The 27949-nt window shown below is 43.1% G+C and overlaps 1 protein-coding gene across 3 annotated transcripts; it reads left to right on the top strand.

The window, feature by feature from the left end:
• The first annotated feature begins 154 nt into the window (after positions 1–154).
• Positions 155–27949, top strand: LOC139929073 (guanine nucleotide-binding protein subunit beta-4). Of its 3 annotated transcripts, none has more exons than XM_078285469.1 (11): positions 155–285; positions 6051–6131; positions 11351–11534; positions 12044–12082; positions 12916–13022; positions 17250–17313; positions 18661–18823; positions 19690–19756; positions 20071–20272; positions 21432–21648; positions 22974–27949. In XM_078285469.1, the coding sequence occupies exons 3-11, from the start codon at positions 11478–11480 to the stop codon at positions 23078–23080; spliced, it is 1023 nt and encodes a 340-aa protein (XP_078141595.1). In that variant the 5' UTR covers positions 155–285; positions 6051–6131; positions 11351–11477; the 3' UTR covers positions 23081–27949. The 3 variants fall into 3 exon arrangements, with proteins under 3 accessions (XP_078141595.1, XP_078141596.1, XP_071777934.1); XM_078285470.1 differs by lacking the exon at positions 155–285 and adding an exon at positions 5754–5807; XM_071921833.2 differs by lacking the exon at positions 155–285 and having other exon boundaries at positions 5936–6131.

The following is a 27949-nucleotide window of genomic DNA, read 5'->3' as shown; positions in this document are numbered from 1 at the left end:
AACCCTGTCCCTTTAATAGAAATACTACTCCATCTCCCATCCTCCACCCCCCCTCCCGTCCGTTCCCCACCCCACCACGCTCACCCTCCCACTCACCCAGCCCTCCACCTCATACTCCAGCTCTCTCTCTCTCTCTCCATTTACCGCTCCTCCTAGCAGCATCTACACTGAGCTGAGAGGAAGAACTGAAACCACAACGCTCTCTGTACAACTCACAATCCATGCAATTTAGGACGTATGCAGAAAACGCCCACTTCCTCTCCTACTCGTCTGCACTGGAGAAAGGTAAAAACATCTTATAATATATATTTCTTCATAAATATAGAATTGCTGGTGTGTACTAGTGTGCATAGTGTCCAGTGTTTGCTCTGTATTCATTCATCTGTGATGCATCGCTACAGCAAGAACACTACAACCACTGCTGGAGAAAATGTGAAATTAAAATAGCAGTAGAATACAGTCAGTTTTCCCTCTAAAACACAAAGAAGTGTAGAGATAATGCCTTTATCATGGTAAAGCATCTGAAGAACAGCATTTTCTGCACCAGAAGCGTAACTTGGATCAAAGCAGGGATGGGTGTGGAGCCAAAACTAAAATTAATGCCACTGCTGCAGAAATCACACAGAGGAAACAGTGGTGTCTATGGGCTCGTCAGACTGACCAGTGTGTCCGGCATCAAGGGGCGTGTTTGGTTTTCAGGCAGCCAGGAGGCAACACCTCGGTCTTATCTCGTGTTTTGAACCTGTGGCGCACCAAAATGTCAAGTCAAATTAATTGTGGGCTCATGGTAATGAATAAATGATAATCTGGTATCATAGTGTTTCAGCTGCGAGGGGAGGCATTTAGAAAAGGGTGGCATTAGCACACCAGGGCTGCACCTCAACTCGTTTCATCAAACAAGCACAGTGCATGTGCTGATGTACCGTATTTCTTAAGAATGGGAGTTTTCCTATACCTGACTAGAATGAGTCACTATACGGATGAAACTCGCAGCATGTTAATTCATGCTCTGCGCTGGTTGTTGCACCTCTGATTTAAGGAAGTCTCTGGGATTCCCCTGGACTGACAAACTCTCACTTCTGCTCTTTGTACATTTCCTCTGCAGCTTCTTCCCTGAAACGAAAGCTAAGCAGTCGGCCTACCCACACTCCTACATTTACATTTGCATTGTAGGCATGTACAATACAATACAGTAACTGAGCCGGTATGGGTTCTGAGACAGGACACATATTGAGGACATGGGACATTTCGGTTACAGGATGGTCTTCAATATTAGGCCACAGTGCTGCCTTTTATTTAAGAAAATGATTTTTTAAAAATATGTATATTCATTTAACCAGGCTTATCAATTAAAAATAAATTCTTATCTATGGGGCGAGTCTGGCAATTGTTACTCTCAAAAAATATCAGAACATTGTCAAGGGACTCACTGTTCCTGCAAAAGATTTGGACCTTGTAAATGGACACCATTTCAACTTTCCACTGTGTGTGTGTGTGTGTGTGTGTGTGTGTGTGTGTGTGTGTGTTTTTGCCCAGCTGTATTCATTCGGGTAGCAACAGTACTTGGCCTTTGCCATCAGCAAACTGGGCTCCACAATCAGTGTCACGCTTCTCGAGAGTGTGACTCCAACACTACATGAGAGGCATTATCGCAGAAATGATGAGGGCGCTTCAGCAAGCTGCCACCGTGACAGTCTCTCCTGGGCCAACAATAGCCTGAGATTAGACAAGAACCTGACACAGGGACACAGGGAACCGCCTGCAGTTATGCTCTGGACTTCAACATGATCCGAACTGATCAGTTTCTGAGAACCTAAGCGTGAACGTTAATGTGTATCCTATGGGATCGACTGAGGCTGGTGACAGCAGATGTGCCGACCCCCTCTCTCTTTGCTTCGGTCTGAGCGAGTTGCAGTGTGGGTGTCATGTGTTCTGATTTGAGAGGTTTTGCTTTTCGGAGACATCGCAGAAGAACATCTGTAATGTGCTCTTATCCAATCACAGCACGCATATTCCTCCTAGGAGAAGAGTACTTTTGAATCTGGTTCTCTTGTGATCGCAGTTGCCAAATAGAATAAATGATACAGGATTTCTCCACTAGAATAGAAACCATCGTGTGTGTTATGAAGAGATGGTTGATGAGCAGCTTTTGACTCAAAACGGATAGTTTCAATCGGGCCAGCCTAGCCCAAGCTGTGCCAGTCAGCCAGTAAAACCCTGAAACTGTCAACATCTATTTCCCTCATCACACACACGCACTCAGAGAGAGAGAGGGGGAGAGAGAGAGAGAGAGAGAGAGAGAGAGAGAGAGAGAGAGAGAGGTGGCGAGGCCAGCAAGCCACTCATATTTTAAGTCACTTTAGCACTCTTCAAGAGGGCCCTTTTTTCAATGATCCATTATGCATAGCAGCTCTGGCTCTCCCTGGTATTTCTCCTACCTTCTTGACGTCAGTTGCCATTTGTGAGGGTTGCCGTGGCAACGGCCAGCCTCCCCTGGAGATATGTCTGGTGGATAAGACGGCCCTGATAAAGCCTTTTAAGGTTCTACTGTTGCTACATCTTTTAATTGCCTTTGATACAGTGAAAGTATTACATGGAGGTCGTTGGGGCGCGTCGCCGCATGAGGGCAGAAAATGGGAACGTGCGGATAAAAATAGGTGTTGAGAAGCTGCTTTAGATTGACGTCCCATTATCTCCACTTGATTCGATCACCCACGTATTGGGCTCATTTTCGAGCAGTCCTGTGAAACTGAATTGGACATCGTGGATCTATTTTTTGACTGTGTTCTGCACAGCTCTGCCATTATGTGAAAGACACACTGTAATGCTGCAATTCAGTGTGATGCATTTTAACAATGTGACACTGTAGTGATCAGATAGAGAGCAGATAGCACCCAGCTCAACGTGATAACTCTTAACAATGTGAAGACGTATGCATCCGACAGTATGAAAATATCTGATAACATCCAGGTTATTCATGCAAGACATGAAACCGTAAACTGCCTCCAGCATGCAAACTTGTTCATGCAGCTTATTGATTGTTACTGTTACATTCAAATCTGTCACCACAACAGAGGCCATAGCAGGTTTGCATCTAGGCAAAAACGTCGTTGACATGGACCAAAGACATACAAAAGCCAACCTGTTGTGAGTTTAGGGAAAGGCTTTTACACTGTAATGGAAGGATAATGTGAGGTCAGCTTGTTATTTTTCCAGGCACTAAAACCCTAAAATCCCCCTAACATTCAAATCATTCCACACAGCTGACTGAGTGTTAATGTACATCTACATCTGCTCCTTCTGCACTAGCCCTGCTGGGTTTGCATCTATGCAAAAATGTGTCATGGACAAAAGACAGTTGAGATACTGTACAAGAAGGATACCTGTTCCAAGCTCCGGGAGGCTATTTATAGCCTCACCAGCATGTGTGGTTTTTTTTCAGACACCAGGCTATTGATGTGCTATTTTTACAGTGTCAATTTGCTCCCTCCCTCTCCTTTTGGTTGCCAAGCAATGGGCCAAGGGACCTGATTGGCCAAGGATGTGCTTGGACACCTTGACTCTGATTCTCAGCTGGCTAATGAATTCAGTCTCTTTTGCTCACTAGAGACTGTCGCACAGCAGAAAGAAGACTTGACTGCCTTAAATAGTCATATTTATCATTTCTCTGTACAATCAACCTCTCTGGACCAAAAAAGGCAAAAAGAAAACTGCTAATGAATTGACTGTTATAAAACTTAGCACGAGTTGGTATTTAACTACAATTGCGTGATAAACAATCCATTTACAGGCTATGGCTGTTGGTCTCATTTATGATCGTGGCATGGATTGCTGAGAATGAATTGCACCTTGTGCAATCATAAATCAGTTCGTTGCAACTTAAGGCATGAATTGACAAAAAGCTTGGGCTGATCCAAGATGATGTCATGCTCAGGTTATTGCCATGTCTTGTTTTATTGTATCGTCTTCCGTGCTATCGCAGTATTCATGAGAACTGCCAAATTCTGCCATTCTAACATCATGATTATACTGAAGGTTTAAGAATGAATATGTTAATACTGCAGCCGAGGACGGTCCAATCAATATTTGTGACAATGAACAGCTCTTTTTTCAAGTCTTTCCTTCTAAAAAGTTAGAAACCAAAGAACTACGACTCTAACCTGTGATGACGCCAACATGTTTGGTTGGGTTTTCAAACCCAGATGAGCAATAGCACTGTCATCAGTTTTTAACCAGACACTCCCCAAGGCTGTCTGAACTCTTCTCAAATCATCTTTACCATCTTTCTCACTTGACTTGTCTGGTTTCTGGCTTTCGAACAAGTCTTCATGTTTGCAAATATTGTTTAGACTGTCAAACATTTTCATACCACAGACCCCCAAATAGATTCACATCAGGCCACGGACCCTGATTTTATAAGACTTTGTCCCAGAAACCCCAATATGAGGATTTTTGTTGTTACGATTTGGTATTGAATTGTTTAACTGTCTAAATTGTATGTGGGGAGATAACAGAGAATGAAACTATGATTACAGAAGTCATTCTTATACAGTGCATTCTCTAACTGGAATAATTTCTAGTGAATTAAATTAAACTATTTCTCTTTTTGCTTGAGGACCCACTCAAACCCCTCCAGGACCCCTATAGGGAACCCTGGACCACACCTTGAAAACCACTGTCCTTGAACATAGGAATAACACACTGCCTAAATTCTCATATTTCCCTTAAGACAGTCATAATCGTAGTATTGTAAGCCAACGACAAAATCCAGGCTGCACCATTGACAAACCAACCACAAAATATGTCTGCTATCATCCTAATCCTAATCCCCATAATGCGTTTAGGGGGGAAATGGGACTGGCACGCTTAATCTACTGCTGTGTGTGAATTCAATTAGACTTAATCTGACCCCATGCCATTCCAAAAGGAAACCGAGGGCCGGGCAACTTTCATCTCCCCTTCATTGATTATGGCTCGTGCAGAGATATGGAAAAGCCTATCCCACTGCTCCCTTTCATTGGCCCCATTAAAAATTCATCCTGTCCTAATGGAGAGAGATCCTTTTCAATGAGCCCACTGCAGGCCAGCCACGGTATACTGGGGCGAGACTTGGCACGATCCAAACATTATGTAGCTTTAACTTTTGATTTTTAACGATATTTTTAGACTGTAACCCAATTAATCTCCACTGTTCTGCATTGATGATACTGCATGTGCAATACTGGATATTACCGTTTAATTGTGAAAATGTATTTATTCAGTAAAGTCCCATTTTTTTTCATGTCACTTAGTGCAGATATTACCTTATATTTAATTTATTATAGCCATACAGATACACATAGGGTAGGCTACTTTCTGTTTATTATAGCCTGAAAATTAATTCTAATATAATAATGTTGACAGGTCACAAAGTAATAGATTACATTCACAGACTATAAAATGCTGTACTTTGCTTCTACCGCACCCTTCACCTCCAGTTGTGATATCGATACACTTTCACGACTGTCTTTACTTTATTGGTGTATCGGTATTTTTTTAATATATCTCCGACAGAGGTTATAGACTAAAAAGACTGGCTTGGTAAAGCAGGGGTGAAGTCCATTTGAATTACTACTACCAGGCTTCATAGGTTTACAATTTGTTTCCTGTATCCCATTCTGTTCCTTTTTGTTGAGGGGGCTGACAGGCAAAACCATTTTCCTGTAGGTTACACAACCCGTTTCGGCACAGTTGATTCGCGCGCACAAGCAGAAGAAAATCTTATTACCGAGCGGATGGAAACACGGTCGTAAATATAGGACGGTTTGGTGAGGTAATGGTATTTTCTAACGTGTTATAACAGGTTTGTAAATCAAAAAATGTGCGCCTTCTCTCCGCGCGCACCCCTCAGCGTAGGCTGTTGCCATGTTCCCAGTTTCATGGGTGTGGTGATTAGATTGCTTGGTGAAAATTTAGTCAAATCCTGCCCGAGTTGCGCCAGCTCCTGGCCCTTTAAATCTGTTTAATTGTCTTAAAATTAACACAAGCTATCTTTGTAATTCCTCTCCCAGCTGGGACCATGATGTGTGTTTGAAAACGGATCAGTGTGACACGGACTGGAAGGACGGACAGAGCCGAAAAGCCTGTTTCAGGTAAGGACGTGTAGTCTATCTTGATATTTTCTTGCCTTTATTTCCTGCTTTGCTCATGTCGGCTTTTGTTTTATATAGAGGAGATGCGTGAAATCGTCCGGAGAGTGAGATGTTGTCGGTGTGTTGGGCAGTATTGCTCCTCATAACTGTTCCCAGCCTACTATTCTCTCTGTGCTATTTTTTTTTTTTCTAGAGCCAAGCTTTCCTCTGCTGAAAATTCACTGTTATCAAAACGCGGCCTTGCAGCGCTGTCAAATGACTCTCAGGCGGAAATATAGGCACCAAACCTTACAATAACAACATATTCATTTGAGCGGCGTTCACATCTCACGCAGCAGTTCATCTCATATGTGGAGCAAGATGCCCTGGATATTTTAATTTTTTTCCTTTTACTATCAATTATACATGACAATCCGCCTTCACCCGAGCGGCAACTGGTAGCTCGTCCATGTAACGGGGCGCGTACTGTAGCAATTTGTTGCTTGTATTAGAAATTTCTCCCGACTGAAAAGATGCAGGCAGATTAGTTTATGTTAGTATCACACACCGAGTCTGTATGTGACCATATGATGTTTATCATGGTTTCCTGTCTGCGCTGTAGTTGACAGCAGTGAAACCTCTCAGTATGAGCAGTGGGTTGTTGCTGCTACAGTGTAAAATATATACAATTTGTAAAAGTTGCTACTCATCCTTGATGTTTCCACCTGCGACAACATCACTGTTATTTTTCTGCTCGTTGTTTCAGCAATATGCCAGCAACCCAAACACCACGCCTCAGGAGGAGGAGGTGGTGACAGTAAAATAAACGCCGTCAGTTTTGACTCCTGTCACTCCAGCTGTGTGTATTGGCCTTGCACCAGTGTAACCCAAATATTGACCAGAGCAGGGCTTCCCAAACCGTCCATGTTAAGGACTGAGATGCACATCAGACCATTGACCTCAATTTGATGAGATTTTTGTGGAAGGAACCCAAGCTGTGAAGATTTTTATAGTTGGTGTTGATTTAATTTAGAATTGCATCAAATGTCTAGTGTAGATGGGGTGGGGAGAGTGAAACTAGTGAGTGAAAATAGTCATCTTTATACGTTCATTCATTGTGTTTCAGTGAAATAATAGTGAAATTAAAGTATTTATGATTTTTCTGGGGACCTCCTGAAATCACTTGAAGGACCCCCAGAGGTCCTCAGACCCCACTTTGGGAACCATCAGAAGAACACATATATAGGTAATATGTAGGTAATTAAGCTTTACAATTTCAGTAATTTGTTAACACTACTATAGGTGATCTATTCTTCATACCAGATGTTTTCTAAAGTATTTTTCATATTTATTGTCATAATTAATCTGACTTAAATGATTTTGAACATCAGTTTTCCCCAGATATTCGTACCAGTTGACTGTTGGCTTACTGGAAACTCACCAGATAATTCCTCCATTCTGCAGATGTTTGGAATAATCATTGGTTACCTGAACAAGTTCACACCTGGCGGAGCCGCCCTGCCTCCCACTTTCAGTTTCACACACTTAACTCTTGTTGTTTTGCTCTTAGTCGGGCTCATCAGTACGGATGCGGCAATCGCTCCTAAATATTGCTCACAAAGAGAAATTGTGAAGGCGAGATGTTCAGCTGGATTATTGTTTGACAGACCTCAAGCTTGATCATCTGACGATTAAATTAACATCTTCAGCATCTTCCAACAGGGTTTGTCATAAATAAGCAAGTAAAAAAACAAACAATCTATGAGGAATTATATAGAAGCTGATATTTGGTCAAGAAAAAGAAAGAGAGAGCTTAAATATTGGTAGGAAATATTGGTAAGCCATCAAATGGTACGTGATACATTAGAACGCCGCTACCCAAAATGCATTGGCAATACAAAATACACATGCACACAGACTCTAAATGTAAGCATGTATGTAGGTTCAATGTAACTCGGAGGTGAAAGGCTTTTAATTGCCACTGACAATTAGAGCAATTAGGCCTAACTAACAGAATGTTATTTTTGCAATGATGAATATTCAAATTTTCACTGTATGTCTGTGCAGCTTTGGCAGAATTTGCTGATAATTGGCCATGGTGCAAAAATTTGTTTAGACCCCCCGCCCCTCTCTCTAACTGGCTGTTGATAATGTTAAATCCTTAACTCCCTAGTCATTTCATGTTGGAGCCCCCTGTGGCCCCCCAGCACCGCTGCACTGCCTGCACCCCCTGCTGTTCAATTAACCTGCATTGTACATTACATTATTTTTACAAGTCTGAAGCTCACGTGAATGAGTTTCTCCTTTATGTGACCCAAGAAGAACAGAAGCCATGATAGGACTCAGTTGTCCCAGTGTAAATCCATTCATGTTTGATCTGATGTGGATCTTCATCAAGTTCTGACACATTGAAAAACACTGGGAGGAAAAGGCTTTACTGTTGTCCATGACAGCTTCCCATGGAGCGCTCACTGTCCAGTGGCTGTGTGGCTTCCTATTGCTGAACATGAACTGGCACTAAGGGCAGGGTCAGCAGGAACACCTGCACCCAAGGGACAGTGTCTCCTGTAACAAATATGTCATGACCGGGGCCCATTAAGGCAACGTTAGACCACAGTGAAAGATGACAGACGCTCTGACCTTCCTGGGGAGAAGTTAAGGCAAGAGGCAGCTCTCTCTCTTTCTCTTTCTCTCTCTCTCTCTCTCCCCCTCTCTCTCTCTTTTGTCTTCCTCTCTCTGTCTCTGTTTGAGGTTGAGTGGTATAAAAACGAAACAGAAAGCTTGCATGCCAGTGTTTCACCCATGGTAAACAGAATCCATTTTACTGTCATTATTAAACTGGTATAAAGGTTAATAATGAAGGCTTGCAGCGACCGCCTGGCTTCACATATATACACTCGTACACATTCACACCTGGACGCTGCCCGGTGCGACCGCAGCCCTCTGCTGAACAGGTTGGGTGGGTGGCGTCAGAGCCTCCCATGGCCAGGCTCGGCCCCACAGAGTCCTGCCTGTGGCGGTGCCAAGCAGCACTAGCTGCTATAGCCGGCTGCCACATACTAAACAATAGGCAGCTCCAACACACACAGCTCCCCCTTTGTCATCCCTTTTCCCTGTGCCATGCTCTGGGCCTGCATGGGCCTGGCTGGCTGCATGACTCCCGCCATACAACTGGAGAGAAGACACACACACCCACACACACACACACACACACACACACACACACAGCACTGCCCACTGAGGTTTAAGAGTTCTCTAAATTCTCTAAAGAGTTCTCTAAAAAGTCAGAGTTGAGAGGTTACAGGAAAACTTTTTCTCGTCCCTCCCTTGTAGGCAGCATCTCTCTGTCTCAGCAGCTTGTTTTGGTGATTGTGGTTGATGTGTGGTTACGTGACATACAGTGCATCGCTAGTCTTGAGTAGCCTGTTTTGGTTTCTAAATGGCTATATAGTAATCATCTCCCAGTGTCCAAGTGTGAGGAAATATGTGACATTCCCGCAAAGCAGGTCGAAATGTATGACAAGTAAAAGGTGTTGTGGCCCGCCTCAGATCCGACCTGTCAGTTTCGGCCAACCTTTTAGCCGCTTTATGACAGAAATGCACCTGAACGCGTCACATATTTCAACGTCATCTTACATCACACCTCCGCACATTTTCATTTCTCATCTCTCTTGTGTGCTCCGGCGCATTTCCCGGCACAAGCTTCAGGCTGAAACTATCGATTGAAAATATTTAGCTGACCATAGAAGGTCATGTCGGGTTTGTTTGCTAGCGCATGAGGCCCTCTGTGTGACGTGGCAGATTTTAGAGGCGTATAATAGATCCATCGCAGTCGTAGAGCAGTACCACATCACAGGCGAGCTGACGCTGAGAGCCTCTCTTCAGGGGGGTTGCGTCAGCCGCGGGGGGAGAGTGACGTCACTCCTGGGCAGCTAAAAGCATTGCAACGCTCTCTGTCCCTGATGCCTCGTTATTGTCAAAGGCCTCCTTGGCTGAGACAAGAGTCCAGGATGAGCGGTCCAAGACATCCTCTCTTCTGTCAGCGGAGCACAGGCACAATGGCCAAAACCTAATTTAATTGTGAGTCTTTAAGAGCAGCTTTCCACCGAGATGAAAGTACGCTCTAAAAGGCAGCGTAAATCTCAGCACTTTGAACTTTCAAGCATTTTCTTAATTGAGCATGTTTACTTGCTCTATGTAAAATGAAGTATTTAGGTTTTAGCCTCTTAGACTTCAGTTTTACTTTGCGGCCAGTGAGTTGCACTAGGCCTCATGTAAGGCGAGCAGTGGATGTAAAGCTTCTGGAAAAAGGAAGATAAAAGCAAAAAAAAAAAAAATCCCCCCTCTTTACATCAACATGATTTCCTGTGGAGAGGATGGGCTGGACTCGGTCTAATTGTTGAATTATAGAAAATGGAACTGAAAAATTAATCTGGGAGGGTTAGACTTCTGGACAGCAGGCTGTAAAACGGGCTGGAAAATGAGGGGGGTTGGGAGGAGGAGGAGGAGGTGGGGAGGGGGGGGCGATGGTCCAAACATTTCTGAGGAGTGTGTAAGTGCTCTGTGACCCACATTCAGGCTCCCCAAGGTAAGGGAAGTGGCGACACACACACACACACACACACACATATGCATATATACACACACACATGCACACACAAACAGATGCTCTATCTGACACACTTATCCAGACATGCATATAAACAAATAAACACACAATATATACGCGCACACAGACTTACACAAATTCTGTCTCTCACTTGCACACGTCATCTAATAAACCATCCACAGCTCCTTACAGTACACACACACACACACACACACACACACGTCCAACATTCTGCAGGGCTCGATGGGGCGGGCCGAGCAAACAGCACAATGCAACAACACAAAAGGCCGATTGAGTCAGGAAAGGTCAGAGCCCGGCTCAGATGGCCTTTTGAACCAGACCGGGGGTGTTTGAAGAGCCAGGCCACCCTCTGCGGTGCCTGGGCTCAGGGTAGACGCACCCCCCCCTCCCTCCCCTCCTCCCCTCCTCCCCCCATCTTCCCCCCTTACCCCCCTACAGCACCTCCCTCCCCTTTGGTACGAACCAAAACAGCCAAGCCCACAGGATACCTCTGTTTGTTTGATGGTAGCCTTCCCGTCCGAAGAGCCCCATCCCTCACTCTGTCTGTTGAACTTACAGTATCTCTCTCCCTCTCTCTCTCTCTCTCTCTCTCTCTCTGTATGTCCTGCAGGTGTCAGCTGGAAAGAGTGTGTGCGTGTGAGAGAGAGTGTGTGTGTGTGTGCACGCGCGTGTGTGTGTTTTCCCAGCCCAGTCAGTATTCGAAGCGGAGCGCGGCCTGAACACATCACCGAGGGACAATGAGTGAGCTGGAACAGTTACGGCAGGAAGCCGAGCAACTACGCAATCAGATCCGGGTACGGGAGCGTCTGTGTGTGTGTGTGTGTGTGTGTCTGTCTGCTTGTTTATGTTTGTGTGTGTGTGTATGAGTGTACATGCATGTGTGTGCACATCACGTGTGTGTCACTCCAACAATTCACTCCAAGCCGTGACTCATGTAGTTTCAGATGAGGCTGTGACGCGCTTCAACTTATCAGTCAGCCACCTCCGTTCTCTGGGAGCAATTGGATTCTGTGAATTAATCTATAAATGTCAGTCGTTGCTGTATGATTATGCTGCGATCACTGAGACGCTCTGTCCCTGTGATCGCTAATAACTTACGGCACGTGTTCAGACACATTCTGTAAAAGTGGTTTTGTCAGAGGAAGTTGTTTATGTTTCAGGTTCTCTTTTTGTTTTATTACTGTGTTTGTGTGTGTATTAATTGCATGCACATCGAGTTTAGCGATGGTTGAATAATCTTAAATTCCTAGCTGTCCAACATGATAAACTAGCTAATCAGTAACTGGTTGCTGTTGTATTGCAGGATGCCAGGAAAGCCTGCAGTGACTCCACTCTGTCACAGGTAAGGGACTTCCACTCTACATGAGGTACATTAGGCGTAATGGCCAGGCTTTTCCCTGGCATTCGGACAAGCTCATGCAAAACATGCTGTAATAAGATATGCATAAGAATGGGTTGTTGAAGATGTACAAGTAACTGTTAGTGGCCCAAAAGGAGGCTACTGGGACCCTAATGTGAGGAAAAGAAATTATTGTAACTCATCCACAAGCCAAACCAAAGACAAAACAAAATAGTTACAATACAAAATAGTTTTTGCATGACAATTTGGGGTTTCAAATTTTCTAAAAAAAAAAAAAATCAGCTAACTACATGTATTCCATGAGTTAAGCTTTGATTCATTCACTTACAAGAGTATAACTATCTTCTTAATTCTAAGATAGTTTTTCTGACATTTTTTAGGTCTGTTTTTAGGCCAAATAAGCCTACATGACTGGTGAATATCCCATAGTAAGATTTATTACTGTATGCAACAAAAATGTACTGAATCAATGGTTAATCAAGATAGAATAAAAAAATAGATATAACAAATATTCCCATGCCCTGGTCTCCTCTCAAACAGTCAGCATTTACAAACATTTCTGTCACTCTGAATCCACATGAACATTACATAGACATTATATTATACATACAAAATTACAACACATACGACTTTATAACAGCATATCCAGTATTATACATCACTATCACCCGACACTGTAAGCTGTCCAGTTCAGAGTGATGTCGGGTCACTTCTGGAGTCCCAGCCGGCGTCCTGTATCCAGCGGTGTGTGTTTGTGGTGATAAGTGTGTGGGCCTCGTGTCTCGCCGCTGACGCTGCTTCCTGTGTTTTGGCAGATCACAGCTGGTCTGGACTCAGTGGGCCGGATACAGATGCGGACGCGACGCACTCTCAGGGGCCACCTGGCCAAGATCTATGCAATGCACTGGGGCAGCGACTCCAGGTAGGGTGGCTGGAGTACTAATGTTTTAGGAGTATTAATTATCTTCTTTTCGACTGTTGTAAACTAGCAGCAGGCGTTACAGAAGAGGATGGTGCCGTTTTTCCACTCTGTCCCCAACCAGTCCATCTTCCACCCCTCAATTGTTGACTTTTTTACGATGTAGTTTTTTGTTATTGATGTTTGTTTGTTTGTTTGTTTTTTTATTACGCAGTGGTTTGTGTGGGGTCGGCATTTTCTGCTGCTTCAGGCTGCTACTCGGTTGTTTTCTGATCAAAAAAACACTCCATATTTCTCATCCAGAACGCACTAGAACAAATTGGCAGGTCGTAGGCTCCCATGAATTACCTACGGTGGCCCACGGGGGACAGTAGTTGCATTCAAATTCAAAAAAACAAATGGGAACAGGGCAAAATGCACAAAACGGTACTCCTAATTATATGTGCCATTTTTTGCACCTTCATTTTTAATTTCACAGGCACTTTATGAGCTTTCAGGGACATTTTTGCCCCAATTAATTTCTGACCTTGCTAGTGGGCCAACTGTTAAAATCTCTAGACTGCTGCTACTGGCACACCACAACTATTACTATCAAGATCTGTACCAGGGTTAGGCAACCGTGTGCCATGGAGGGCCGAGACTGTGCAGGTTTTCATTCCAACCAATCACTACACCAGGTGATTTCACTTCAGCCAGAGAGGAGGAACTAGTCAGTGAAATCAGCTGCTATAGTGTTTGGTTGGAAGGAAACCTGCATGACCCCCTGGTTGCCCGTCCCTGATCTATGCAGGGCTCTTGGCAGCAGCTCCAGGTATGATGATAGACTACCACACTATTATTAGTAATGTTCCCGAAGCCACAATTGTTACTAATTTGGATTTATAGACTGCTGCCGATGACAGGGGCGCTGCTGGAAATTCTGGGACCCCTGACAAGATCTGATACTGGACTCTTCTCGGCCCGACGCACCTTACTAAGGACCATATCACCTGTCAAGGGCCTCTTATCGACTCGGGGCCCTTGACACTCTCCCCTTTTTCCCCGATTAGCAGCCCCCATGCCCCTAAGACCAGCAATGTTACTTACCACCACAGCTGTTATTATCAGTGCAACAAGACTAGCAATGCCACTAACGGCACAATTCTGTTGAATTTTTGTTATAGATTGAGTAGGAGCGTCGAGTATAACACCATGGCTATTATCTGTGGGTGTTATGTTAAAACTTGTAGGCTGGTACCACGAGGAATAGGAAAGTTACTAAAACCAGAACTATTGCCAGAAAAGTATAGATTTGTACCACTATGACTAGTAATGTTAACAAACATCACGACTGTTACTTGTGGGCAGTCTGCTGTGGGTGAGCAGGTAAAAAACAGTTTTCCCTCTATGTTTGATCAGAATTCAATGTCAGTAATAGGGATGCATTTCATGTTGTTGATAATAAGGGAGATGTCATTCCTCTTCAAATTACCCCTTACTATTAATGTCAAGGTCTCTGCAATGCACCGGACCATCGCCTCTGTTTACATTTTGGGCTTTTAGCGGCCGCTCTTATCCAGAACAGGTAGGAGATCAGTGTCTTGTTTTTTTTTAAGGACACTTTGATAAGTCACATGACTGTTGACAAGATACACACTGGCTGTTACAGGGATCAAACCTGTCACTTTCCAGTTCAGTTCAGTTCCACTTTATTATCCCTAAGGGGAAATTATTTTGCAGCCAGGTGAATAAAAACAGACACTTTACATACGACAACCGAAGTCCACAGCATACAGAAAATCAAAAGCAACAGCAGCAAAATAACAACACTAAACTGTAGTCAATCAAGTAGTCAAATAAAAACAATAATCTGTTGGCAGCTAAAAAATAATAATCCACAGTCAATCAGTCATAGTATTGCATTGTAGTGAAATTGAGCATTTTTTGTTACACATGGAATTAAATTCTTTGTATAATAAGGGAGATTTGGAATGGGATATAGTCATCAGATATGGGACACAGCATTACTACTTAAGGTCTTTAACATTTACATTTTCAGCATTTAGCTGACATTCTTATCTACTGTGACTTACAATGAATGAATGAATAAGCAGTAGAATAACCTTAAATTGCTTAAATTCCTAGATCACCAGCATTACAATCAACCATTAGTAAGAAGCCGTATATCAGTACACTACAAACGTATATTGGGACAGTAACTCAAGATCTAGGAGCACACAACGACTTGCATCACCGGTGTTATAATCTCTTCTCTGTCTGTGTTTAATATGTATGTGTCACTGTTTATCTTTCTCTCTGTCCATCTGTCTCTGTATCTGTCTGTCTCCCAATGCAATGCACTGGGGCAGTGACGGCAGTCCCAGGTGTGGGGCTATACACTATTACTACTACTATTATTATTCTACTAAAATGACTAATACCACCATGAAAAACTATCACTACTGCCACCTCCACTACTACTGCTGTTATTATAAGTACTGGCACTATTTTACCCCCACCACTATGAGCACAGTAATGACGTTTGCAAGGCACAGACAGGCAGTCACCATAGCTTATCGAATATTTCCTTAAAGATGCAGTTTGTAAGATTTAAAACTTTGAAATATGTTATCATGATTCAAGAGGGATCATTAAGTAAAGCTTAAGCATCCAATCGAGTCCAGTATAGTAATTGTGGTTGAACATGTTGAGTTGTAAGTAGGTCAGTAGGCGGCCGTCAAAAGAGGCAACATGAACAAAAACAAATGAAACTTACAAACTGCTTCTTTAACTTCTTCTTTTGCTGCTGCTGTTGTTCGTTACGAGCACTGACAGATGATCGGTCAAGATCATGTTCATTTTCCCATAGTATGCATGCATCGCACTGAACCTCACCCGCAGGGAAGAAACTGGAAGTTGACGATACATGGTCAAAGAAAAGTTCTGCTTTCGGATAATTCAGCTGTGTCTTACGAAATCTTGTAGATTCTTAGAAAACGTAGAACAAACACTTCCATCAAGTCCAACTGAGTCCAACTACAGTATGTTTCAGCAATGAGCTCAATATTACCCGCAGCTAATTAGGCATAGGCTATTCATTCCTAATTATTCTTACTGTTACCAAAAGTGTGTGTGTGTGTGTGTGTGTGTGTGTGGACATGTACGCACGTGTGTGTGTGTGTGTCTAGTACCCTCTGGGTGACCCTGCGGGAGGCCAGTGTTTATTTTGTATACAGCCGTTGACATTTGAGCGTGGTGGCGCTCCCCTTGATTGTAGCGCCGCACCGTCTAACCACTTCCTGTCCCCGGAGAGACGGAAACACCCAACCGAGGGAGGGGGGGAGGGAGGCAGGGATGGGGGGATATAGGCTCTCTCTCTCTCTCTCTCCTCTTACTGTTTCTGCTGCTCGCTCTCTCTGCATCTCCACTCTCTCTCTCCCACTCCCTTCTATTCCTCTCTCTTCATCCTATCTCCACCTCCGTCTCTTTTCCCTCTTGCTGTCTATCTCACCCCTCTTTCCTGCCCCCAACCCCACCCCCACCCACCTCCCACCCATCCACCCACTACCACCTGGCTCTCTCTATCTCTCTCCTCTCCTCTCACTGTTTCTGCTGCTCGCTCTCTCTCTCTGCATCTCCACTCTCTCTCTCTCTCCCCCACTCACTCCCTTCTATTCCTCTCCCTATTTCCACCTCTGTCTCTTTTCTCTTCTTTTCCTCTTGCTGTCTATCTCACCCCTCTTTCCTGCCCCACCCCGCCTCAGCCTCTTTCTCCTGCTCTCGCCCCCCTCCACCACCTCCCACCTGACTGTAGAGACTTTCACATAACTGGGGTAATGAATATTACATGCAGTAGTGGCACATCCAAAGTGGCTTCCCTGGATGCCTGTGGCTGCTGCCCTGGAATGAGGAGGTTTCCACCAGGAGAGGGAGAGAAAGAGGGAAGAGAGAGGGGGGGAACAGGGGAAGAGAAAGAGGGAAGAGAGAGGGGGGGGGGGACAGGGTAAGAGAAAGAGGGAAGAGAGAGGGGGGGGAACAGGGGAAGGAAAGAGGGAGAAAGGAGTAGGGAGCTCACGCTGAATTTGAAATGCTTTTGGACGGAGCACCTTGTACTCATTCACTTAAACTGTAGGGTAGCCGGCTCCCATTGCTTTTTTTTTTTTACGATCTAGATGCATGTAATTTAGATTATGTCGGGTTCTGAAACGTGTCGGCCTGTTCTCAAGCTCCTGTCCTTTTCTTTTTGTCCAGGTTACTTGTCAGCGCCTCGCAAGACGGCAAGCTGATCATCTGGGACAGCTACACAACAAATAAGGTGAGAGGAACGATCATCAGCCGCAGATGGTAAAATATTCACACAGTTACATTAAAAATCCATCCGAGAGAGCTAAAGCGCTTGGCGTACACAGTAGTCAACAAACCTTGTTGTAGCCAGCAGCAGTGTCTCTCTGCTCTTAGTGCCGCTCTGATCCAGATTGCATTTCACCGACTCTCTTCAGTGAGTTTAGGATTGAAAGGATGATTCAACACATTGATATTGACTTTCAAGTGGTCCCTTTTTAGTGTAAAGGCTGTAATTTTTGGCTTGAATGTTGGTTTCTTTTCCGCCAGCATGTTTGCAGCTAAGTTTCTTCCTTACCACTTAAACACTGCCCAGGAGAGGAAATCCAATGAGGACAGATATAAATACGGTGGGAAATTAACACAAGCCAGCAGCCAAATGCTGAAAAATCTTGACTTTGGCTAGTAGGTTTGTCTGCTGTGCTAGCCACTGGCAGCTAGCTTCCTTTTTGTATTCTAAAAATAATATTTGGCTGGTAAAATAGTGAAAGTGTCCACTGGCTTGTGCATTTTCAGCCATTATAACCAGTGGATGGAAATATCAGTTTCCTGCCCTGGTTCCAAAACACTTAACCTCCCAAAAACATCACACAGTATTACTGTTAGCCAGGGTTTTTACTGTCTGTTAAATTCTTACAGTCCACATAAAGGCCTTGTCTGACCACCTGAAAGGAATTAAATAATGCTCTGATGAAGACTTTTGGCAAAACATGTCAGCCTGGTGTGGCCATCAATAAAATAGGCTACAATTGAGGTGTTGCCTTATTTATTTTAGTCTGGAGTACTGCCACTCCCATGTTTTTCCGGTGTATTTTGTGTCTTTCGGTTGCACAGGCAGCGTTACCACCTAAACCTCTAAAGCAGAGGAAAACCCTGCATGTATCAGTGTTTTAACATCCGCAGTCCAGACACACCCCAGATGTCTTGCCCTGTATGTCAGGTCCTGTTGTCTTTGCACCATCTGTGCCAGGATGTAATTTTGTCAGTATGTTTGTTATTGACGAGTCTCTACACCAGTACCACCCAGACAAACTGAAGAGTTCATTTCTAAAACACTATACATATATCCATTTTGGAAAAACAACAAATCATCACCTGAGGCTCATCCTTCAGTGTCTCCAAAATATAGAATATCCAATTTGTAAAAGTCATTTTAGCATCTGAGGACTTAAAAGTGCCATAATTCATTTTTATGTTTTGCTGTCAACGATTTTGTCAGAACAGGTGTCACCCTTTATCTCATTTTGTATTGAAACACTTTGATTACTGCACATTTATTGCACTTGGTGAATGAATTGACCCTGACTCCCCTCCTCCTCAGATGCATGCCATCCCGCTGCGCTCCTCCTGGGTGATGACGTGCGCCTACGCCCCCTCTGGGAACTATGTGGCCTGCGGAGGCCTGGACAACATCTGCTCCATCTACAGCCTCAAGACCCGCGAGGGCAACGTGCGCGTCACCCGAGAGCTACCTGGACACACAGGTAGGCAGAGGGCCTGCCGAAAATAATGGGAAAAAAATTAGGGATGGGACGACATGCTTATCTCATGATATGATTCGATACGTGATACGGGGTTCACAATTCGAGACAACCATGATACGATGTAATGCATAAAAGTCCAATGTTATTGTATGTTTATTTCTGAGACACAAATCTATTTAGCAATGGCATTGTCTTGCTAGAATATAAACAACAATAAAAAAATGTCATTAAAGTGCAAATAATATAATTTGGATGGAGAGCTTGTGAAATTGTGATGGGCCAGCATCTCAGTAGTGATTACTACAGCAGAATAAAATTTAGCTTATTTCACAATTTTTCTGCCCAACGATATGTATTTACACATTGTTGTATTGTGATATATTGAATTTCGATATACAGTATTTTCCCATCCCTAAATAAAATGGGCCTTCACTATGGGCCTTAATTGGAGCGAGCAGTTCTAAGTCTTCCCTTTGTTATAATAACTGATCATTTTGTTAGGTTAGGGTTGGTTGAATAGAAAGTCTCCTTGTACTCTGTATAATCAGTATCTTCTAATTTCAGTAACTTAGACTTTAACATATAATAGACACATTTAGTAGCAGCTATCTTGTTTTCACCTTCATTTGGCCCTGTGTAACATATAAAGAGTATATTGTACTGTTTTATTTTATTCCAGGGAAGCATGCAAGCTGTTTTTCAGTTACACACATTCACAGCGTGTAACAATGTCCTATGGTTGGCCACTAAGCAGCATCATGGTAGTAGTTGAGGGTTAAGTGCCTTGCTCATGGGCACTGCAGTAATATTTGCTTAGGGAGAGGAGAGTGTTTCTCAACTGATGCTGAGCCTCTTTGTGTCTGCAGGTTATTTGTCCTGCTGTCGTTTCTTGGATGACAACCAGATAGTGACCAGCTCCGGAGACACGACCTGGTGAGTGAGCAGCTCTCTGCTCCTCTGCAGCTTGGGTGTTCAATTTAAAGTTCAGAGAAAATACTATAAAAGGCAAAATTTAGGGATATTTAGATTGCAATAATAGATAACATTTCATAGGTACAAAAATATGTCTCTCTCGCTTGTTCTAGCTCTTGCTACAGTATCTCTCTCTCACACACTACTGCTGTCCTTCACTGCACACATTCCCACTGTACCTATTGGTTATTATATTTACATAATAACTTGCCATATTCTGCAATTTGGGGGAAACCGATCTCACTCATATCTCACCACTACTTCCTGTCTTGCAGTGCGTTGTGGGACATAGAGACGGGCCAGCAGGCTACCACCTTCACCGGCCACACGGGCGACGTGATGAGCCTCTCCCTCAGCCCGGACTACAAGACCTTCGTGTCGGGCGCCTGCGACGCCACCGCCAAGCTGTGGGACGTCCGCGACGGCATGTGCAGGCAATCCTTCACCGGCCACGTGTCCGACATCAACGCCGTCAGCGTGAGTAGCGGGGCAAAATGGGAGGGGTGTGACGGATTAATGAATGAAGCACCGCATTAATTCGACAATGGTTTCCTATCACTGTACTCATGTGAAAACCTAATAGTTCCAAATTTGTTCATCTTTGTTGCTAAGAGCGTTTCTGCACTGCACTTCCCACAGACTGTGATGTCTTTTTCCTTGGATTTTCTGTTGATGCAGTTTGAGTTTCTGTAGGTGGCGCTCTTTTCTTTGTCTGTTCAGCCATGGTGGCTATCGCTGCTCATGCTAAATACCCAGTTCTTCTTCTGTTTATTCTAAACAAACTGTTGTTGCTGCCAGAAACATAAAGTCCTACCAGACACCAGGTTTTTAGAACAGCAAATGGAAAAGCTTTTATGAACTGGCTACAGGTTGAGTCACTGTTGTGTTTTATCAATCAATCAGTGATAGAAAGTAGCAAAATTGACATTTATTTATATGAAAATGTTGCAGATTATTACTTTAATTGATGGTTCACATGGTCCTTTGTGGGCTGAGCAAGCTTCATAACCCACAGGACAATGAGTGAGAAATAAATTGCAGAGCATAGACTCAGTAGGATCAAACTCACTGTGCCTTATTTGAGGTCCATATCCAGTCTTTTTAGGTGCGTAGGTGATACAACTGATACAAGTATAGTAAGTAGTAGGAAACCCACACATTGTTAAAAATGAGGTTGAGAGGTTTTTTATCTGACATATAAGTCCATTTTATTCCAAAGTGGAATAAGTGCAAGGTGTAGGTCACGCGACCATTGTCAGACATGGTGCATGTAACTACAGTACATAACTTCTCATCCTGCTGCTTTTTTGGTGTGGAAAATAGCAAATGGATGTTGAAACACTGGGATTTTGTATGGACTGATGTTTCTACAACTGCACACGCATTGTTATTCAAAGAAAAGAATGAGCCAAAGAATGAGCTTGAACACCGGAGATATTACACATCTGGAAGTTCTCTTTTTAAGCAAGTCAGTATTTTACCCATTTATCCCTCTTTACAGCCCCCAGGTGGGATGTAAGGCTCTGGGACAGACCGGAAGCCTCTCTGAGAGTTAATCCCATCTCTCACCCCCATGCTACAAAACCACGATACAGTTAAACAAATTCTTACTCAACTTCTTTCTCTTTCTTCTCAGTTTTTCCCCAACGGGAACGCCTTCTGCACCGGCTCGGACGACGCCACCTGCCGGCTGTTCGACCTGCGCGCCGACCAGGAGCTGATGATGTACAGCCACGACAACATCATCTGCGGCATCACCTCCGTGGCCTTCTCCAAGAGCGGCCGCCTGCTGCTGGCCGGCTACGACGACTTCAACTGCAACGTCTGGGACACCCTGAAAGCCGAGCGCGCAGGTGAGCCGAGCCCGCCGTCCCGTTGTGGTTTTCAGGATTTAGGCACCATCTTGGTTTAAAGAATAGTTTTGCTCGTATAGTTAGAACAACGGTTTTTTTTCTGATAAGCAAGATGGAGTTGAAGTTTTTAAATCTGTTGGTTCCATAGAGGCAACAGGCAAAAAGAGGGATTAGCAACTTCAGTGATTTCTTGAGTGATTCGTGACATTCAGATTGATGACGTCAGTGTAGCTTTAAGTACTTTGCGTGATTAGCAATATTACAAATCCTGTGACTTCAAATGATTTCTTAGGCTACATTTACACTGCAGCTGAGTGTCCCAGTTACATTTTTTTTTTACTTCATGAGACACAGATCTGATGTTTTCTAATCAGCGGAGTTGCATTTTTTAAATTCTGATCTTGACCGCACAGACTTTTGGATGTCCAAGGCATGATGCAACCTCAATGTGACTTGTATTTGAATGCTCAAATCAGAATCTGCCAGTGTTGCCATGACAATAAGTAAATCTTACATCATTCACCTGAGACAATTTAGCGATAATTTTTTAATTAATCTTGGTTTCTGTCCCGGTGTTGTGCCAAAATTTGTATTCCCAAGAATATGTGTTTCCTTGGCGGTGTTGTATTGCCGCTGTACACAGAAATGATTGGGGGGAAAGACTAATGTAATGTATAGCCTGACGACTTGCTCATAGAGTCAGTGGATGCTTGTGGTTTGAGATGATGACAAACAAACATGATCTCCGGTTAGATCACTTTTGGTAGACCACTTTCATTCTTTGTAATACCGTGAAATGTTGTTTTACTTTTACTTTCGTTGTTTTAATTTTGTTTTACCTTTTGAAAAGCCAGAGATAGGAAAACAATCCACAAAAATGTAAATGATTTTGTTGTGTTCTTCCCCTGCCGTGAAATTGAGACGAAGACACACGGCCAGGGGAAACACATTTTTAGGGGAAACAGATTTTGGCACAACAGCCTTCCATGTTAGCCAGAAGACCGGCCTGCATAGAGAGCAGAGGTGTAGGTGCAAAAACAGATCTGACGTCTATTATTGTAACACTTTGTATGTGTGTTTTCGACATCACTTTCAGTTCATATTGGTATCAGATGGGTTACATCCAGGAGAGTCATCATAGTGTGACTGCTGATGTTACAAAGCTTGTGATTTCCAGTAATTCCTGAGTGATTAATGACATTACAAATCGTGATTTTCAGTTATGTCTTAAGTGGTTACTGATGTTGCCATGACAGTGACTGTGACTGTGATTGGTCTGTACTGGCTTGTAATCGACCTGCGACTGTCTGTTTCTGCACGTCCAGGTGTGCTGGCGGGCCACGACAACAGGGTGAGCTGCTTAGGCGTGACAGAAGACGGCATGGCCGTAGCCACCGGCTCCTGGGACAGTTTCCTCCGGATCTGGAACTAAACGAACCTCCTCCCTCTTCTCTGAGACCCCGCCCACCAACCCCCATCCTCCCCTTTCCTCCCCCCCCCCCGCCACATGACCCGACGCATCCCAGCTCCTCCGTCTTCTCCACCGATTCTGCTGGGCTGGACCTGAGGGGTGAACACTGTGTCAACCGAAATCTAACTCACCCCCAGTTCTCCTCCTCTCCGCCGGCGACCTGCCCACCTGTGAGAAAGTACCAACTCTTTCTACCTTTCCAAGTGACGTTTTTTTACCCAGCTATTACACAACAACAACAACAACAACAACAACAACAACAAAACAACAAGAGCTTTTCCAGTAGAGTTGTCCAATCAAAAAAAAAGGTAAAAGACGAGTTATGAAAAATAGAAGGAAAAAAAAAAGAAAAAAGACGAAATCGATTTCGCCCCTTCCTCCAATCCTAGGCTAGGGGGCGATAAAGAACGCATGTTACCATGGTTACCACCAAACTAGAGGACAGTCTGTGTGTAATATGTAAATGTATATATAAATACAGTATATATGTATAGCATTATGTGTGTATATATGCATCATATATGCATATATAATGTGTATGTATATATTTTTGTAGTTTATTTCCCACCCTTGAGTTTTTTTTTATGATTTTGGGGGTTTTGTTTTATGTTTTGTTTCAAATGTACATAATATTCACATTACTACACAAGATAATACCAGACCTGGGTCAAGTAGTCATTGCAAATACTAATTCTTAGCGTTTATTTTATCCTACTTGGGTACCAGATGGGTGGGGTTTTCTACACCCATCTGGCACCGAAATAGGATAAAACACATTTTAAAAAGGTATTTGCAAAATACTGTTTGGCCCGGCTTTGGGTAACACATTCTCTGAATTTTAATCTCACTTTCCTCATGTGTATGTGTGCATGTGTGTGTGTATGTGTATGTGTGTGTGATGGTTACAGGCACTGGGCATACACACGCAACCTGTAACTAAAAAAATGTTGTATACATGTGAATGATGGCTGTGATGGTGATATTATACTTTTTTTTTTTTTTTACATAACCCGTTGGCATTCCTTGCCACAATCTGCGGTTTTCTTTTCAAAGGAACCTGTCACACTGTCGTGGTTGTGTATAGAGAAAGCTTCTACGCCAACAAAAGGCGTTTTTTTTGTTTTTTTTCTAGTCTGGATGCAGCTTTAGCTCCAAAGTAGAAACTGGTGAATTCTAGGCTAAGATAGAAGACTTCTGTATCTGATCGGAGGCCCTGCATCGTCCTTTGCTCCCTCCTCGCTGGATTGTGGTCTCAAATCATTGGATGCTGAATATCTGAAGCCCACGTCCATCCCGTGCAAATCAACAACTAACTGTGTGATACGATTGATAACCCGATATTGGTCAAAAAACGGAGGCTTTGCTTCATAACGCCCCCCCCGTCTGCGTCTCCTGCCGCCTATCCAATCCACACGTTTCCTTTAGAGTCGAGACGAGACTGAGACGAGCTTCTCCAGACTTGACCTGACACAAGAGACAATGATGGACGCAACCTGATCTCCTGTTGTGTCCCTGTGAGCCTGTAACAGCGCTGAGGCCCGGACGGACTGACGGGACAGCGGTCAGTCATGATGTGAGGATGTTAAAGGAGCGGCGGATTCATGTCAGGACCGTGAAAAGACAGCAGTGACTGTCAGTGGCTTCTAAGGACTGGAGAGAAGAGGCATAAAGAGAAAGAGAGAGAGAGAGAGATGCCTGTCAGTGCTCGCCATGTTGTTATTATTTTCTTTTTTTTTTTCAATGAAGGATAAGCGAGTCCTCCTTTTCTTGCCAACAAGGTGTTCACCTGAGTGACCGCATGGAACTGAAATCATGTTAGCCACTCCAAAATCACACCAGTGCCACCACGAGCCTGTAAAAAAAAAAAACTACAAAAAAAAAAAACTACAAAAAAAAAAGAAAAAGATTTTTTTTTAAGGGTTTATCCGTATTTAACACTTTCAGTGATTTTTTTTTTTTTTTTGGTTTCTTTCCTCACCAAAAACATGCTATGAACAGTTAAGTATTGCTAGCGAAGAAAGTACACTTGGTAGACAGAAATGTACACTTACTAGAGAGCTAGAAACGCACTCACAAACTGTAGTACAAATGTAAAGCGACGAGCACATGTGACTTATTTACCCATAGAGGTGGTTCTCTCTGATGATTTTGACGTTTTCTCATCAGGCATCTTCCATTTTTGTGTTCCTCTAAAGACTTGATTTGAATTAAAACACATATGCGCGCGCGTGTGTGTGTGTGTGTGTGAGTTGGACCTATCCATCAGCTGTTTCAGGTGCCTATCTCCGATACACACATTTGACCCACGCGCTTGGGTCGGATTAGGAGGGTTTGTGCTCTGAGATGCGGCACTATATTGTGTCTCCATTCTGCCTTACGATACGGTTCATATTAGAAGGTAATACTAGCATCGACTACAGCAATGTTTTACTCGTACTATTCCTCTTTTCACGCTGATCGATAGACAGATTGCAAAGTCTAAATTTCTTTTTTTTTTTTTCCAAAACAAGAAGCACATAGCATTTCCAATACTAGTGAACACTAAACGCATGCTTACAGACGAACACCGTGACCACATGCAGCTCTGTGCGGCTTCTTCAAGCAAGTGCTCTACATCATTTTTTATACGACTCTGCTTTCTACTACTACCGTAAAGTTTGTAGTATTTATTAAGGTTCAATCAATTATCAATGAAACCCCTCTTTGGCATACCGTGATTCTAGTGACCGTTGATTTTTCTTTTTTGTTTTCTGTATGTTTTAGCTGCTTCTACCTGGCTTCGCATTAATGAATCCATTTTTGAGAGAATGTTAAAGATAACGGTTCTTGTTTTTAGCCTGAGAACATCCTTGAGGTGCCTAGGATGTGATATGTGTTGCATATCAGTGTTGGGGTGTGTGTGGGGGGGGGAGGGGGACTTGCTGATATATGTGGATAACATATAGAACTAAGTGTTACTTTCTCATTTGTGCCAATGTTATCCACGGACCCTGAGCTGTGAACTGAAAACTAGTCAACGTGACAAAACATGTTTGCTCGCTTTACTTAAGTGCCAGCCTTTTCCGTCGAATAAGATCCCATCAGTATCTCACTTTGTACCCAATCTGCTGCCTGATGGAAAACATGGACTGCCTATCAAAAGATGGGTGTTGTACCCCAAAATGTTATTAGGTTGACAACGCTTATTAGACTCATCAATTCTTTTTCAACCAGTGGACAGCAGGGTTTGGGGCCTTCATGAATTGAACTGAGAATTCATGGTAAATTCCAATTCAGTTTCTGGAGTTGGAATTGGAATCAGCTATGAAACAGAATTGGAATTGAATTGGAATGATAGGAAACAGAATTTAATTCCATTAAATTCCATGAAGTTCCACTTTGGAATTTAAGTTTGTCTTGACTCACTAAACATTATAAATCAAACATTATGAATCAAATAAAAGACAGTTTAACAAATCAAATATATTTATATATCATAATGTATGTATTACGATTACATGTTATGCATCAAATACCACCTGAAAGGTTCCTTTAACATTTTATGATATTCAGTATTGATAATCTATAACACTACCTGTATTCTCAGATATGTGGTAAGAAAAAACTAAATTTCATTGAATTAAATTCAATTTCCTGAAATTCCAATTCTGTTTCCTGTAGATTTTCATAAAAATTTCAAATTCCAATTCTCCAGTTGAAATGGAAATGATGAGTTCATTCATGATTTGACCCCACACCCTGCTGGACAGACTACAGACTGGCCCGAGACAACAGACGCTCACGTTCCCCCAGAAAAAAAGACAACAAAATGATGGACTGACATTCTGTACTTTAACTCTGTTTTGACTTTCGCTCCGTCACGAGCTGTGTGAGATAAAACGACACCGTAGCCCTTAAAAACAGCTGAAAAAGGGGGATCTTCTCTATCAGTGACAGTGACGTTCAGCAGGCAGCCATTTCCTCGCTCTGTGTGTAAAATGCAGCAGTATTAGCAGCTGGAACCTGGAATAGTAACCACACTTCGACGTGCCTGTGCAGTTCACTCATCTTAGTCGTGCAGTAGTCTCATTAATCAAAAAAGGTGCTCAACCTCATTGAATTTCACCACACCATTGTATTTAACCTACAGTCTTCTCCAGTTTATTCCCTTCATGAAACAACTGACTTCAGAGCCCTCCAGCCAGCTTACAAAATGTCAACTTTTAATGCATTTAAACTGTAAATGTGGGTAGATCTGCGAGTTTAAACCCTTAACAGTAGTAACGTCATGCTTGTTCGACAGTACTTTTTGGCCATCAATGAAATTTGCGGCCATAAGATTCGATTGTCACCCAGTTTTACTTCAAAGAGCCGATGAGACGTCAAGGCAGTATTCTGAGAATTTGCGTTTGCACTTCCCTCCCAATTTGTTTCTGAATACGGAAGAATCGTTCAGTTTTGTGAGAAACATTAAAAATAGGAAGAAAAAAAAAAAAATCCAATGACACCCCAATGATTGAATTAGTGTTATGACACGCGACCACCACCACCACAACACCATCACAAATTAATGCACTGCCCTTTGGCTCTACAACCTACTTTTTTCTGACCGTCTTCTTTGATTTCCTTTTATTTATTGTTTTGTGTTTTAAGCCAGTGAAGACCAGGGACTTGGTGCCATGATAATTCTCTTACAGTGCTATTGTGTGAAATTATAATCACTTGTTATGGAATAATTTTTATAGTCTTTTTCACACCAGATTTTTTTTTGTATTTGTACAGTGGCTTGGTGATACTGATATGTTGCCATGAGTTGATATTGTAACCAATAAAAAAGCTTTTAACCAAGAA

This window comes from Centroberyx gerrardi, chromosome 9 (genome assembly GCF_048128805.1).
Source record: "Centroberyx gerrardi isolate f3 chromosome 9, fCenGer3.hap1.cur.20231027, whole genome shotgun sequence".
In the NCBI taxonomy this organism is placed as follows: Eukaryota; Metazoa; Chordata; class Actinopteri; order Beryciformes; family Berycidae; genus Centroberyx; species Centroberyx gerrardi.
The sequence above is the reverse complement of the archived record's forward strand: the minus strand, read 5'-3'. Positions and strand labels throughout refer to the sequence as shown.